Source organism: Ictalurus punctatus, chromosome 16 (genome assembly GCF_001660625.3).
Source record: "Ictalurus punctatus breed USDA103 chromosome 16, Coco_2.0, whole genome shotgun sequence".
Lineage (NCBI taxonomy): Eukaryota > Metazoa > Chordata > Actinopteri > Siluriformes > Ictaluridae > Ictalurus > Ictalurus punctatus.
The window spans coordinates 20,669,004-20,686,742 of record NC_030431.2 but is presented as its reverse complement, the minus strand read 5'-3'; the positions used below and the strand labels follow the sequence as shown (position 1 = coordinate 20,686,742).

General features: G+C 40.1%; 1 protein-coding gene across 3 annotated transcripts in view; it reads left to right on the top strand.

Annotated features, from left to right (window-relative positions):
- The window catches only part of galt (galactose-1-phosphate uridylyltransferase), a 110,827-nt gene extending 93,660 nt beyond the window's left edge, over positions 1-17,167 (top strand). For all 3 annotated transcript variants that reach the window (XM_017489848.2, XM_053686716.1, XM_017489847.3), the window contains 2 exons: positions 10,331-10,485; positions 13,831-17,167. In XM_017489848.2, coding sequence (XP_017345337.1) covers positions 10,331-10,485; positions 13,831-13,899 — 224 coding nt within the window. In that variant the 3' untranslated portion in view covers positions 13,900-17,167. The remainder of the gene's footprint in view (positions 1-10,330; positions 10,486-13,830) is intronic.
- The last annotated feature ends 572 nt before the right edge of the window (positions 17,168-17,739 follow it).

The window sequence follows — 17,739 nt, the reverse complement described above, 5'->3', positions numbered from 1 at the left end:
TTATAAGAAACAGGTTATGAATTTTTTAATGAAAACACACTTTGATGTGCAGCTCCACCCACATGAGCACAGACACATGCATTTCTGTAGAAGAAAATAGCAGGGGGAAAAACTGTGAGAAAACGGGGGTGGGTGGGTGGGGGGGGCCTGTGTGTATAAATTAGCCAAAAACGTATATACGTCTGTGAAAACAGAGCCCATAGTGACACAAAAGACGTAAATGAACTCGAGCCACTCTGTTGAAGATGATTTAGAAACAGCTGGATGATGATGGAGGCTTTAACAGAGTTAATGATGCTCCTTAACTATAATTATAATTAACTTACCATAAAGATGGCATGTGCAATAAAAATGTAGTTAAAAACGTGCTGTATATAGTTTGGGTGGCATGGTGGTGTAGCAGGTACCATTGTCGTCTCACAGCTCAAAGTTTCCTGGCTCGATCCTGAGCTCGAATTATTATCCGTGTTGAGTTTCACATGTTTTCCCAGTGTCCACAAGGGATTCCTCAGAGTTCTCCAGCTTCCTTCCACAAACATGCCAATTTAGTGGATTGGCTATTTGGCTGGTGTTGTAATGGTTAGTTGGATGAGTCAGGACACAATGTTCATTAAACGAGTAGGCAAAAGTAAACATGGATAATTTATAATCAAAGTCAAAAACTGCTATAAAGTTGAAAAACTGGACACTGAAACATGAAAACAAGGTTTGGAACTTGCGCTGAATTTTGAGCCGATTTTGAGCCGATTTTGGTCCAGGGAGTGAATTTCAAGGGGGGACAGAGTTCCAGTTTACACTGGTTGCATTTTTTGAGGAAATGAAGAGGATTTCTATCTTTTATTCACGCGAAAGCCTACAAAAGCGATGGAGTTTTGTTTTTTATTTTTAATAAATTTGCAAAGATTTCAAACAAACTTCTTTCACGTTGTCATTAAGTTGAATTTTGAGGAAAATAATGAATTTAATCCATTTTGGAATAAGGCTGTAACGTAACAAAATGTGGAAAAAGTGAAGCGCTGTGAATACTTTCCAGATGCACTGTACATGTTTATATTTAAATTATATTTACACTCCAATCATCTGAATCTGCCACCAAACTAGCCACCTAGAGAACCCCCAGTGTATCTCTTGGGTGCAATGGGTACCAGACCAACGACAGGACCAAAACCAAATCAAAGTTGTACAAAAGAATGAATGACTCAGGATGGGTTTTGGATCCACTTGAACAGGGTAAAGCGATTAGAAGTGTAATGAATGAATATTTATAGATCAGCCATCAGCCAGGAATTATTTTGACACGGTTTTAAAAAAGTTTAACACCAAAACCATAATGATAACCATTATGTCATTATCTGCAAGTATATGTTCAATTCAACAAGTTTGCCCTTCTGTTTTTTGTTGTTTTTTTTTTTTTGCTTTTTGTTACAAACCAGAAAAATTGACATGTTAACTGTAATGGATAAAGGATGACATTATCCATAGATACCAGTATCACACTAATAGGTAAAACAGTGCAAAACAGAGAGTGATCTCAAATGTGTTCAGCTCTCTAAAGTGACAGATTTGGGAGGAAGAAAAACCCAGTGCTCCGAATTGACAGATAACAGGCGGGTCTGTGCCACCAGATAACCTTCAATGTAATGGAGAGAGATGGAGAAGACCTTTATTTTGTCTGCATTCCCACAGTAACCTCACTGATAGTTTTGCTTCACTTACTGCCACGTTATCCACCGAAGAAAACATAGAGCCACTGCCACAACACACTTTCTTTCCGCCCATGTGGACAACACAAAAGGTCACAGATACTTTCAGGATATGAGACTATTTGTTCGAACCATACAGCCGACTATAGCTGCCAAAGAGATCTTTGGATCGAATTTTTTTCAATCTCTCCCTGTTAGCTGTAGACGTTCCTTTTGGTGTCATATTGCTGCAATCAGTGGTGTGGTTTCTTTTAACAGCAGACTTTAAATTGTATGGCAGCCCAGTATCTCCAATATAATGATTTTAAATGATGATTTTTTTGTTTTAAAAAAAGTGATGGGATTGTCAAATTCAATTAGTTATTCTTCAATATCTGCACGAAAATGTTCTGAGCTTAGATTTCGATAGAAATACTATATCTATCTATCTATCCATCTATCTATCTATATATATATATATATATATATATATATATATATATATATATTCTGAGTGTAGATTTCATGGATGAATACAAACACTGTAACAGAGGTTAAATTCCTATGATGTACTGAAATTGGGCCACACTCTGCATGAAAAAATGTGAATGTTGTATAAGAATCTGGTGTACAGCAAGCCTAAGCATGCAGTGTATTTGCCGTGCAAGAATCAACACACAAAGTGCACTTCTTCACAACGAGATTGTATAAACAGTGGTTAGTTGAATGGAAATTAGGAAGTGTGGAGGATTCTATTACATCCCGTTCGATAAACTAACGTTTCGGCAGTTAGCATGCACCAGTTAGTGCTATGCATGTTGCTTGGAGCAGCTTAGACCAGTGTTGCGAAAGCCATTGGGGTAATTTTTTAATTTTTATTTTCATTCAAATGGAGAATCTCATGTGGCTTTTAAACCACAATTTGTTCCTCATCCCGAGCACACTTAGGAAGTGATCCCAGGTGCAGTTACACATATGTATATCTGGCCCTTAACATCATGATCCACTAGTATTGAGGCTACATATGAAAAGGTGACAGGTGACACGCCACGGGTGACAAATTAGAGGACAGATCTATTGACAGTTGGTTAATGAAGGTGTTGCATCACTACAAGCTGCGAGAACAGCTTGAGATCAATTCAAGGAATTGACACCATTATTCCAAATGATGTTCCCTCAGTTGGTGTATTGATGATAGTAGTAAAGAGCACTGTCTAACATGACACGCCAAAATCCCCCACTGGTTTTCAATTGGACCGAGATCTGTGATTGTGGAAGGCATAGCATATGATCATTTTCATCCCCATCAAACCATTCAGTGAGTACTCCTGCCTTGTGGATTCTGTCGGAGTCATTCTGGACGAGACCTCTCCCATTAGGATAGAAATGTTCAGTATATAACAAAGATGATCAGTCATAAACACTAGTTCGTGGTGACTGTTTGCTCCAGGGGAACGAGTGAAGCCCTCTATAGCATAACAGAGCCACTCGTTTTCCAATTTGTAAGCAATGCTGTTCTTGCTTGCATGTAAAGGGGCTTGAGTCAAAAAATGGACATTGATACAAAATGGAGATCAATCCAATTGTAGATAGTTGAAGAAGCTGTGGTATGGTTGATCTGTAGGTTGATACAGTGGATATCAAAGTACTTTTTTTCAAAATGTATCCTTTTTTTGCACAGCAGTTTTAAACAGCCATTGTAAGTGTAATCTCAGTCCATTATTTGCACTTGATTAGACTTGAGCACCGCAATCATGCGCAGTGATTTTCTCATACCAGCATCTGTCCATACGAGTCTCCTTTTCCGATGGAGGGTCACATCTTTTACCCACCATAACCCTCAGTCATTTAGATCCACAGGCCATTTCATCTCTGGCAGATGAATTATCCCAGTAAATGTGATGCTGACATCTATAATGGGCCTTAGTCAGGCTTATTTAAATAGGCGGTCAGGCATACGAAATTAGCCTTACACAGCTATTAAGCTGATTCCAGCTCAGATCCATTTAAGGCTCCTTTACAGGCAGGTTGCTCTGTTTGGGGCCTATTACTGGGGCCTTTAATTTTTAAAAACCTCAGGTATGCTTAGGCATACCTCAAGTGCAGAGTGGTGGAGAATTTCAGCCCTGACCAAGCACTCCCTCATGTCTCACTTTCTGCTTTGTACTTTGCCGCGCAGGCGAGCCAAGAAACAGTGGGGGGAGAAATCTCCGCCACTTCTCTCAGCTGCTTGCTTGGAACTGTTGAAATTTCATGACAATTTCCATGACTAAAGGAAGAAGGTTGCCACTCCTCAAAGTCCTTCATTTTGGAATGCTGCCGTTTGCTCCACAATTATGCCACATCGTTTGCGGAAACCAGCCAAATGTTGTCTACGCATGAAGTATGCTGAGGCCTTAAGTGTACAATAACCAGCCTAGGGAGCATCCAAATAATTAACTTTATACTGATTATTTCCAGGGGGAATGTAGCTTACGTAGCATCCAACTTCATCCTCTTTGCTAGCATCATGTTTTTCAATTTTGAAGAGGCCCTTCCAAGTTTTATTTCCTCATTATTTTTTTGGCAGAAGTGTATGAACATCTTCTGGTGTTGGGCACTTACCAAATGGTTTTGCCACGTTTGCATTTTGAGGACTGTGATGGAGCAGAGTAAAGAAACCTTGAGAAATTTCAAAAATCAATGCTCATAGTAGCAGCATGTAAAAACAATCAAGGAGTCCATTTTGTTGTTTTTTTTACCAGCATATAATACACTGGCATTGATGATGTTAAATTAATTTCCATCATGTTCTGCATAAATTAGCATATATTTGTGATATTAAGACTAAATAATGCACCAATAATACCACAGGCATTATTCGCAATGCGTTAGATGTGTAAATTATATTATGAGCAGTGCATGCTAGTTCTACGTTCTACCCAACCAGACTTTGGTGCAAAATGAGTGTTAGTAATTCCATTCATTGCAGTCCATTCCTTAAAATCCAAATTAAGCCATTATAAATAATCTTAATAAATGTGCTACAACTTTTTTATGAGGATGTGATATGTTACACTATACCTTCCAAATAACCACAGTTTCCATAATAAGCATTGTTCTTTGTCATAAGAAAGCATACTATACTACATTTATTCAGTATGTTTAGTGCAGAGCTAAGTACTTATCATATAAATGTGCATATCACCTGAAACAAATAGTGTCTTAATATTGCTTCGGGATTATCCTAGTCCCATTAGGAACATCATTACATTTTTCTGAATCGATCGTTCCTGTTATTAGCCTTGTGATTTTGTTAAAAAAAAAAAAAAAAAAAAAAACCCCACACCATCTGTTTGCCTAATTGTAATTCAGAGGAAATAGTGCAATAAGCCTGTGTTATGCATGGTAAAGATTCTGAGTGAAACCAGGCTATCCTGTAAGAGCTGTTATAGCTTGTTCCAGCCATGGGTGTTTTTTACCAGCCTTGGAAAGACACAGGGGGTTTAGAACCTTGGATCAAGATGGGCATGAATTATTTTCATTAGGCCTGTGTTTACAAAGCCGGGCCGCGGTCAGGAAAGTTAAAACAGAAGTTATTTTCGCAATGCGTCCGGGTAATTGACCTCCAGTGGAAGACTAATAAGGAGAAGCCGGGATTGCTGCTTGCCTTAAAGGCATGAGAAGCAGTCAATTTATTTGTCTTATTTGCTTTCACTTATACATCTGCAGACGGGCAGTGCGGTGGGGAGCGCTGCTTTTCAACAGCCTCACTCGCTCACTCACTTACTCACTCACTCACTCACTCTATAACTCTGTTGTTCTCAGCCGTGACATTCTGTCCAGGTGTGTTTGGTCTCATTTCTTGCTTGGCTTCCTTCGGCTAGCTTCAGTCGTTCCTCCATCTTGAAAACACCATATATCTGGTTTTCAATCCTGCACAAGTCCAGTCAGTTGGAGTTTGGCATGCGGTTAAAACACTTTGCAGTGTGTATTCATGTCCAGATCGGCATTGAGAAGGGAAGAAACAAAGATATAGTCATTCTTTAGAAAGTTTCCTGTAGTCAGTGAGAACACCCAAGAAGTGCTTCTTATCACAAAAAATTTGAGAGCTACATTTACAAAAGGCTTCCCTTCCTTTCTCTGACACCATTGTTCTCCAGGCTTCAGGTTTCTTTATGTCATATACGTCAATTCCTTTCCTCTGGCCTTTCAAGACTTGTTCTTCACACTAGACACTATGCCCTTTGTCCTCACAGCCTCTTCATATTGCTCTCTTTTTTTGTGACGCCCAACAATAACCTTCCATTTCCCAGCGTGCTAATTGGTCTGTAGAAAGATAGTTTCATTCAGGGACAGAGGCCCGTGGGAGTCGCAATTAATAATGGATGTCATTACATCCAAAAAACCTTGTTTTTCTATTTCAATAGAGCTCATTAATTTGAGCAAAAAATAAAAAAAGTTGCTTTGTTTCTTTTTCAGTCTTCAGTAGAGCAAAGGCAGTCTGATATACTACGGAGGGAAGGAACTAATTAGCTCCCATCCCTGTTGTGCAAGTTACGCGTTTGTGGCTAATGAACAACTTCAACCGATGTCACCTTCCTGTAAATCGTACATATGACGACTTCTTCTCAGGAGTGACAGCCAGACCTGCATGAGTATAGGTGTGGATTTCTGCCTGCTACCAAAATTGTGTTAACCTTCTGGAGATTTGCCATTCATCCCAGTAAGGCCTTTGCATTACAAATTAAAACATGAACGTGAAAAAATGTTGAAGAAGAAGAAGAAAATGTGTGCGAGCAGACTTTGTTGAGTCGATTCTGGATGCTGCAGCATCTTGCCCACGTTTTCACATTCTCTAGCCCTAAGCTGTTTAGACTCACTTGCAGGACTAATATAAATCACACAATCCGCGGTTCAACTCGTCTCTGAGAAAATATAACAAACCCCAGCTCCACTCTTTCCTCAAGTAATGAAATGTATTTCATTTTGAATAATGCAGCACTGAGGCCAATTTTGTGAATTCATTTGCTTAGTCAGGAAACAGAATGAACAGTAAAAAATGCTCCAGGCAGACCAACTCTTAACAAATGATCAAAACTTCCCACCGCATATTAGTGATAGGTAATGAGGAACTTATTGAGGCCTGGTAATTTTAGGGGTTAGAATATTGAGACGTAAACCATCTCAGTGGTCTAGTCCAGTCTGAAGTAAGCCTCTTCGTAAACGAAAGTGAGTATACAAGTGTATACAAGTATACAAGTGTGGTCATTCCAAAAAACAAAAAAAAACAACCTCCTATTAATTGTCAACACGCGACACTTGCCACTTTCTTCAAATTCTACTCACTTTCTTCAAATTCCACTGTTAATACGTAGTAGTATTGCTTTAAGAAATGAACCCAGCCTACTCTGACATTACTTTCATGAATAGACAGCATATGTTTTGGATATTTCTACTCACTAAGCTGGTCCCACTCATCCATCCATCTATCCATTTTCCATACCACTTATCTTACATATCGTCACAGCCTGGGGCTTATCCCAGGGATCTCGGGGCACGCTGAACAGGGTGCCAACCCATTGCAGGGCACAATCACACACACATACACACTATGAACAATTTGGAAATGCCAATCAGCCTACAATGCATGTCTTTGGGCTCGGGGAAGAAACCCCAAGGGTTCCAACACAGCTCAGAGGCTGCATTCGAACCTCCACCCTGAGGTTCGAGGCAAAACCATTAAGCCACAAAATCAATTAAATCAAATCATTTTTAAACCTGAGATATTGTTATTTTAAAATTTTGTCAACCATTGTAATACTACAGAAACTAATTTTGCTGTTACCAGGACAAATCTTGCCTCTGTATTTGCCCCTGTAACATTCCTCCCTGCCTGTGCTTCCTATCTGAGTGGAATATTTACATCCAACTCAGTTAAATTTTATTTGTATATAAAAGTACATACGTGGTTCTTCCCCAAACTATTGCCATAAGGTTTGAAGCACACAGTTGTCTAGAATGTCTTTGTATGCTGCAGCATTAAGATTTCCCTTCATTGCAACTAAGGGGTCCAAGCGTGTTCCAGCATGACAATGGCCCTGTACACAAAACAAGGTCCATAAAGACATGATTTGCCAAGTTTTGGTGTGGAAGAACTCACATGGACTACATGTACATTGAGCCCTGACCTCAATCCCTTATACCTTTTGAAATAAATTTGGATGCCAACTGTGAAGTGAATGTTCACAAATCACAACAGCCATGTTCTGAAACCTAGTGGAAAGGCTTCCCAGAAGAGTGGAGGTTAACAACAAAGAGGGGACCAATTCCATATTAATGCTTATGGTTATGTAACAAGCACATATGGGTGTGATGGTCAGGTGTCCACGTATTTTTGGCCATATAGTATAGGTCCACAAGGCAACACGCACTAGAAATGACCTGTGTATGGCGTACACCAGTGCCCTCTTGGGTTAACCATGCAGTTTTATGAGTTTTTATGTTTAGAGAATGGTGTATGTTTACACACGGTGATTCCAGGCTGCAATAATAATAGTGTATAATACTCATACTAGTATTACTAATAATACATGATAATTTCAATAATAATAATAATATGGTTAACCAAAGAATCCATCATACAGGTCCGGGAGATCTATCACAGTCCACTGGGGAAACTGGAGCGGGTTAAACCCTAGCAACGTTTTCAAGGTTTTCTCCTTTCCTGCTGCATCCATGTTGTAGGCAAAGTATTCTCTCATGTAATCAGGGTGGAGATGGATGCAAAATTAAAAGCTTTAAAGAGAGGCAGGCAGGCAGATCCAAATCGTGAGGCAATATCAAGATCCAGTAACAGGCGAGGGTCAGGCGCTCTACAAACAGCATAAACTAGGCTAGGCAAGGAGCAGGATCAGACACCCAGGAGACGAGAAATCTCTGACAATTACACAGTTGCAGATGCACAGACTACAAACATAAATTAACATACCCTTTCACACATCTACCAATATGAATGTACCGGCCAAAAAAAAAGAAAAGAAAACTCTCCCTGAAAATGTAGAGTTTTGTGTGGAAGTATGAGGTTAATTACCCTTTAACCTGTATGCAGGATCTTGCTCCATTCAAAGAACACCACTTAGCTGTTTTAGCAGCTAAGTGGTGTAGCATTTTAAAAATTAGTTTAACAGTTAACTGAGTAAAGGCATGCTTTTATGTCTTCTCTATTCCACAGAAGACATTTAAGCATATGAAATTTCACTTCACATTATTACATTTACATTTATGGCATTTGGCTTACATTTATCTCATCGATACAGCTGAGAAGTTGAGGGCTAAGGGCGGTTTTTTGAATGTACGACCTCCTAACCTTACGACCTTCTGATCAGTAGGCCAACATCTTAATTACCGAGCTAACACTTCCCTGCTTTTTTAAATAACTAATACACTTATAAATGATGATTTTGAATTATGAGTTACATTTCATGAACATTTTTAATTTCCCTTGTGAGTCTTGAGCTCAACGCATTGAGTTACAAGCATGATTCTTCATCAACACTGTATTGTGTTAATTATAGTGCATAAGAGACAGGGGTTATTTTGTGGTCCACGACCTCTCTGTATGACTAAATTAACACCATGTTCTTAATTGTATTAGCAGTGATGTCATCGCTACTGTGTGTACATAGTGTGCAGCATGTCCCCATGCTTGAATCACTTGCTACGCTGGGCTGTCGTGCCAAATGTTATTACAGCTCCAGGCGTTATTTACTGTAGGCACCGCTGTGGAGCTAAGCTCTGAATTATTTTCTCTGGCATGAATTAAAATGGCCATCATCCAGCAATCGCCTCATAACTTCGCACAGCACAGAAGTCACACCGAATCAAATACAAAGCGGGAAAAGTCAACACAAGAGATAGGAAACTTGAGATGTTCGTCGTCTTAGCCAACAAGTGAGAGCGTGAGTGAGAATATGTGTTTCTGTGAGGAAAATCGTCTGCCCTAGATGCAATAACACTTCTGGAAGCGAGCTAATATGATCAGAGTGCGACAAAGAGAACAAGAAGGAAGATCAGTGAAGGATGTTAACAAGCATTTTATTGAAGCAGACAGGATGAAGTATATTTAACTTGCATGATGCACTTTTCATTTGATATTACAGGGATAGGCATGCTGGGACTCTTGCCAAACCGCTAGTTCTCATGGCCAGTTTATACCTTAATATGCACCATGAAGCCTTGCAAGAGATTCCTCGCATGCCAGTGGCATGCAGGCAGTGGCTCGAGTTGCTGTGTTGTTAATTAGGGCTCTAACTAGACCCCAGTGGACTGAATTGCTCAGTGAAGCTCTCAAAGTGGCAGCTTTTATCTGTCCCTGTACATTTTATCTAGACTATTAGCATTTGATTCGTGATAGAGATGCCAAAGAAAACAAATATCCGGCTAATTCAGTCTTACTACATTTCCCAGTAGACTGCAATGATAGATTCAACATGTTAGCTATCATGGTTGTCAGTCGTCTACGAAGCTGCCAGTATTGTTCAGAATGTCCAAGTGCTGTCGGATTTCATCTGCTAACAATCCTTAACTATTTGGGTTCAGGGATCTTTGTGTTAGACCTGTAGCTTTGTGTTTAGCCTAAACATAGTAACTTTTGCTGTGTGCTTTAGGAGCGCCAACAGGAAGTAATCTGGAAGAAGACATGAGCCACTGGCAGCTTCACGCACACTACTACCCTCCCCTACTCCGCTCGGCCACTGTCCGCAAGTTCATGGTGGGTTATGAAATGCTGGCTCAAGAGCAGCGCGACCTTACGCCCGAACAGGTCAGTATGGTCAAATATTGTAGCTTTGGGTTTTAGTGGTCTAGTAAATGATTCCCAAGTAACGGAACATGCCAAATAGAACAAACTTACATTCTTACTGTATCATATTCAGCTTTGCAGTGTTTCTATTTAGAGAATTGGCCTCCACTACCATTACTCCACCACTGAAGTGGAGAATACTTCAGAAACTGCACATGCTTGCTTTCAAGTGACCTTGAGAAGGTGCGATTTAGCTTTATTATATGTGTGTTTGAAAACCATAAGGCAAAAGTGGACTCGTTCAGAGTGTTATGGATTTTGTTTTCAATATCGCTTGAATGGTAAATGATCTGCACTTATATAGCGCTGTTTTAACCTTAGCGGTTCTGCAAAGCGCTTTACGCTGGTTTTGTCCATTCACACACACACTCGCACACCAATGGTAGCACAGCTGCCATGCAAAGGCGCTAGCTTGCCATCGGGAGCAACCTGGGGTTCAGCGTCTTGCCCAAGGACACTTCAGCATGTGTAGTCACGTAGGCCGGGGATCGAACCGCCAATCCTACGATTAGTGGACAACCCGCTCTACCACCTGAGTCACAATCTGGCACCTCCTCACTACCTGTCAGCTACTGTCAGACACATGCCGTAGTGTATGACCCTGTCATATACGAAAAAGAAAAAGAGGTTGAATCGGAGCCCTCCATCTCTCATCCTCTCTTCTTGTCATTCGATGTTCCAGTTGACATGTTTACAGCAGGCCAGAAGGCATAATGTCCAGCTCTAAACTGATCTCCATCTGGACGTGTTGATTGATATCTTGGTCAAATTAGCCAGTGCAATCAGGTCACTGCCAGTCTGCTAGTGTGTGTCTGTGACACTGTGGCTCTGACTATCTCTCAGAGCAAATCAGAGTGGGTCACATAAATTACCTGAAGCAATACCATCAACTCTGCACCAAACACTCACCCGTCTCATCTGGACCAGCTCATAACCTTTACACCAAGAACCTAATCCAGTATGCCACGTCTATAGCAATCACCCATCCCAACACCTCCTTCCTAACTACCTGAACCAGTGTAACCTCTACATCATTCAAACCAAACCAAACCCTTGATACCAGCCACAGCCAATTACTTCTACGCCAAGCACTCAGTCCTCTACAGCAGAGGTTCTCAACCTTTTGTGACTAAAGCCAACCCCCCCCCCCCCCCCACCCCCCAAGCCTCCCCTATCATGTGGCATGCCCCTCCCCCTTATTGGAGGAGACCAGGTGTAATGATTATCCATTGTATATAAAATCTATCTATATATAATTTAATCTATAATCAATTCTGATAGATAGATAGATTTTTTGTACATTTCTAAATTACTTTTGATAACTTTTATGATTTATAATTAAAAAAAACTATGTAACGGACAGGTATGGGACATGAATGATCAAAAATGTTTCTAAACACTATAACTACTTGGAACAAGAGAACTAGGATATTATAACGTGGACTATTTTACATGCAAAACATGATGCATTACATTCGTCTCGCGTTCTAAAAACATTCGCATACGTATGATGTAAATTGGGACGAAGGGCGTGTCTCATTGTCCATGACATTGTTAAATCTCCGGCTCTCAGCCCCTCACCGAACAGAGCAGACGCAGAGAGAGGTGTGAGTGCAGCGGGAAAACAAGACCTCGCGCTTGCAGAAAAGTACTGGCAACATTTGGAACGTCGCTAAGGTTTTGTCCAAAAAGTCACTAGATTTGTCGTTAGGTGCTTTTTTTTTCTTTGCAATAAAAATCACCAAAGGGGTCTGAAAAGTCTCTAAGTTGGCAACACTGGTCTGGTCTGACAGCTAGATAAAAGGCAGGCTAAGCTCTGCTTCTCCCCAGCAAAAAAAATTAAAAATGCAGAGCGAGAAGGAACGCGGGGTTTTTCATTTATGCACATTCTATTTGAAAAGCGATAAAATACACCGAGTACCCAAATGATGCCCTGTCTGTGTTTTTTTTCTTGAAAACAATTTGCACCCCCCTTCCGATCTCTTGCACCCCCCGTGTTAAGAGCCACCACTCTTCAGAAATGACCAAAACACCAAAATTTACCGTAACCAGTTGAACCAGCATATCCACCACACCAATCAGCCAACCTAATACCACCACACTCTTCACACCAGACCTATCCACCCACACCAACTCCACCCAATCCAACATGCCACCTCTACAGCAATCACCCATCAATCACCAAACCCAATACTATCACACCGGTCATCCAATTGAACATGTCCACGCCAGTCACCTGAAACAGCATAACCATCACACCAATAACCCAAGCCACTACCCCAACAATATTCATCCAAGCCAACACTTCCAACCCTATCAGCGAACCCAACACCTCTACACCATTTTCCCATATAGTACTTACAATCATCCGACCCAAAACTTTCACAGCAGTGACTCACCCAACCAAGTAACTCTCCACCAGTCACTCAACTCAACACTTTCACCCCAGTGTCAACTTTCACACCCCTCAACAAGTGGAGTCTTTTTTTTTTATACTCACCACTCCTAGCATTTGCATCATACCATAGAGATCTGAGAGAGAAGTCTGTGGTAAGTTAATGTGTATCTATGTGTGACTTTTTCATCAGGGCATTATGGGCGTAATAAAGGTGCTAAATGTAATACAGGGGTTCCTTTTTATCTTTTAGTGCTGCAATTTCCTGATTGAATAATTTGGGTTCTCAATGTAGAGGTGCACCTCTAGGGTGATTTAATGTGCTATAACATTTATTATGGCTTAGTGAATTCTCCAGGCCTGTGGAGAGCCCAGCTGCAGATTTGCTGCCGCTTATGAGACTGACCTCTGTTAGCCACTGCACTAGCCTCTATCAACTTGTGCCAGAGCAGCGGGTGGCATAGGAATTAAGCGGTGTGACGCTGTGAAGAAATTGGATCAGGAAATGACAGGGGCACTAGCCTGTTTAATCACTCTTCCTGAGAGCCTAAGAGGAGACTGTAGCTCTCCTCCTTCTCAGACATCAAAGCTCTCCGCTGCTTGTTTTGCGTATGCGCCAGGCGTGAATACCAGTCACATCCTTGGGCTCTGTGTATTTCTGTATGTGTGTTATGTGGCGATGTTGCTATGTCTGCTGATTTTATTGGGACGAGTTTGCCTCTCCTGTCTCGATTCGACTGTAGCCTCGGGGAAAATGCAAAAGAGGAACTTGGATGTTTTCTTCACTTTACAGCAGTTGTTTTTCTACCGGATATTCCAGCAGAGATGCGGTTAGCCCTTGGTTTTTCAAGTGTTGATTCAAAGCAGCCCAGAACAACCAATTTGCTAACTGTCTGTGTGTGTGTCCACAGGCGGCCGAGAGATTACGAGCGCTCTCTGAGGAGCACTATAAGACCAGAGTGAAGGGCCAGCAGATTTAAAAGTCTAGGTAAAGTGAATGCTAAAATATGGAAGACACCCTCTGGAAGATCTGCTGAAAAGCATAAAATTATGATTATGTCAAAGAATGTTCATACACATTCGAATGTACCATGATTGGTTGTGAAGGGAAACATGGGACCTAGATACCTGCTCAGGTAGAGATGCTGATATCAAACTTGATCGAACTCCTCAGGTGGATGTTTTTATTGTGTCTGAAACAAAATGAATGATTTAGTCAAATAAAAAAATAAAAAAAACGGTCTCCAAGATAGCTTAATTGATTAAAGGAAAATATCAATTTGTGGGTAATATTTAGGTTAAATGTTCATAAATTACCATTCCCTGTTTCTGTCCTAAATGATGACTAATCTTATGAAATATGTATTAATTGCTCATCAACTTTAAAAATGGCTTATCAATAAATAATTACCAAGAAATAACATTTACAGCCTGAATATATATATATATATATATATAACACTTTGCTTCATTTTAAGACTTTTTTTTTTGAGACTTTCAAACATTGTTTGAAGTGCTATAAATCACACTGAGTACTCCAGGACTTCCTTGTTTAAAGGAACATGTCAAGGAGGTTACCCTTTTCCCCCTCCAATTTAAGCAGGACCTGCCACACTGGAGCTTTTCTTCAACCTTCAACCAAGTCTTAGTCCACTGACTTTCGGAAACGAGACATTTTTCCCCAATTAATATAATTAACAGAGGCAAAACAGAAGGTCTTGTGCAGATATCAGCAGTTCTGAATGTGCTGCAGTATGTGTTGTCCTAGTCTGCCTCTGTCCCAACCATCTGCTCCAGTTCCAGGTGATATTTGAGACGCCGGGCCGATGACACGCATACTGAGAAGCTCTTCAGCATATTGTAGTGATTAAGAATTCATAAAACAATGTTTATTCAGGCACCATTTGATTGGATTTGATTGTAGTTTGGTTTAGTTTTACATGTTTATATGGATATAGCCCACTGCCTTAACCACTGAGCCACCACTACTACTTTTTCCATTTCCCATGGAAGCTGGTGCTCGTCTTGGACCTGGTGGTGTTCATGGAACCAGGTATATTTTTAGGGACCTTTTCACATTTCCATCAGAATCAGAATGGTGCTTTATTGACCAAGTACACTCGAGTATACAAGGAGCTTAGGGAATCAGTTTGAGATATCTAGTACAAGTCCTCGTCAAATCGATCTTTCTGATTTCTACGAGAGCTTCTCTGTTGCCAAAACATAATTTTAGGAGACATACTTTTCTGTTATCAGAGGTGGGAGTTTACTACTGAAAATATTAACCAATGGAAAGTTGAGTCTGGTTCCATGAAAATATTTAAGTCTGGTTTCATGAAAAAGTTAAGGGTCTTGGTGCAGCACAGATCCATCATCATATACCACATATACCACAACGATGCACTGGATGAGAGATTAGTGTTATTGCTTTTATCAGTGATCAAATGCTCAAAGTTTTAACATTAGCTTTAAGACTATTGCTCCTACCACTTTAAATATATCGGCAAGTGTGAGAAAGAAGCTAAGACTCCCTACATTCATTTCTAGAACAATGAAGATACATAATACTGACTTTCTTCCATCCAAATTAGATGCAGGGTTCAAAAAATGGGAAGAGAATGGTCTAATTATGTTAGATCAGTTATTTGAATGAGGAGTCCTATTGTCATTTGAACAGCTCCAACATAAATGTAATTTGCCAGCCCATGATTTTTTTTAGATACCTGCAGCTAAGGCATTACTTACAGACACACAAAGAATGGCATAAACTATGCACTTTGCCATCCAATATAGAATGATTTTTTAAGTTAATAATCAAAAGAACCATTAAAAAGAAGATCATATCACACATATATAAGATCTTACAAGAAGAACTAAAGGATGACAGTTTGGACATTAAGGAAAAATGGGAATTGGAGATGAATACCATCATTCCAGATGAAAAATGGCCACTATCTTGCGGAGAGGGACACAAAATAACAAACAGCCCCATTTGGAGGGAATTTGAATGGAAAGTCAAGATGAGATTTTTCAGAACTCCCCTTATTACCTCAAAATTTGGAGACAGTTCAGATCAGTGTTGGAGGGGCCTGGTGGGAGACCATACACACACATTCTGGGACTGTCCAAAATTAACAGAATATTGGCAAAGCATACAAAATGAAATTAAAAAATGTTTACATGTAGAACTGCCTTTAGAACCATCTTGTTATTTATTGGGATTACTTCCGGAGGAGGTGGAGAACAATAATATAATAAACAATAATAAGTAAACTTACTCTTAATAGCTAAGAAGATGATTACGGTCTCCTGGCTGAAGCTGCAGCCCCCCACGATATCACAATGGAGGGAAAGGGTGAAGGATGTCTATTACATGGAATATATAACTGCAAATTTACAACAAAAAAAGAACTATTTTCAATGAAATGGTCCCCGATTATCTCATATTTTTTATCTCATGTGATTTGTTGTAGGAATCGGAGTAGATTCTCTTTGTTATCTAAATCGGAATACCATCTTGATGTTATTCACGCATTACTATCATTTATTCATTATTACTGTGGCTCTATTTTTGTCGTTTTTGATTGATTGATTTTTATCTATTTACTGTATTGGTGGTTGTAACCCCTTACTTACCATTTTGTCCCATGAGGGGGAAATATGTGTGGACACTGTGAGGATATTGGAAACCATGGACTGCCCTGTAAGACATTTATACCTGTGCTATATAGCTGAATTACTCATTGTACTGTACGGCTGCACTTGATCAAATGGAATAAAAAGCAGTTCAAAAAAAATATATATTGCTCCTATTCACTTTCTTGCAGTTGCCAGTAAAACAGCAGCCATAAATAACTTAAGATGTGACAAAATGATTACAGCTCCAAGCCCCTGACATCAATTATTTAGACCCCGGAAACAACACCAGCACTATATCTGTGAAGAAGTGCTATTTGTGTCGAGGAGCATTTCTAGAACATGGCATTACTGAAGTATATATCTTGTGTTTTTTTGCCGTGCAGTCTGGGGGGAAAAAAAACGAATAATAAGATCAATTCATGTCACAGTAGTAGAGTAACTGCGATTTGATTCTGAGTCATCAAAGTCAGATCATTTCCTTCAACTGAACATCTTGAGATTTTTCTATCCAAAAATCGCCGACTCATGCTTTGTACTCACATGTCTGACAGTGCAATATCATAATGTAATGTCTGCAACATCTCAAATAAATAAAGGAACTTCCTTACATATCTTGCTGGATTGTGTCGTTCATGTACAAGGATTTTTTTTGTATTTTTTATTTTTTTTGCTGCTCTCCCTTATGAGAGAGCTCAAGTGTCGAGTATATGCACAAAGGACACTGGGCGATAACGTTATCTTTGGGCAAAGGTGGTCATTTGTCTTCCACCATATATTGGGTCCTTGTCCTGTCATCTACTGCCTGAACATTTTCCCCAGGGAGCTTTGCCGTTCCTTCACGCTGTCCTCTCTGCCCATCCTTCATTCCAAACTTCTCAGAACTCTGCACTTTTCTCATTAAAAGTGGCATGTTACGGATGGCTCTTTGCTTCGAGGTGGAGTATCAATTCTGATCGATCATTCTGATTTCCATGAGAGCTTCACTGTTGCCAGCACAACACGTCCTGAAGCCTTAGAGCACCTCATCCATCTTCAGCACAATTCATAGGTCATGAGTCCCATTACCATTGAGACCTCTGTGCAATCCATAAGGAGATATGTGTTTATTAAAAAGTTTGTCCCAGGATCAATCGGGAGGGGTGTGCTCTTGGCAGCGAGGCATGCTAATAATGACAGAATCT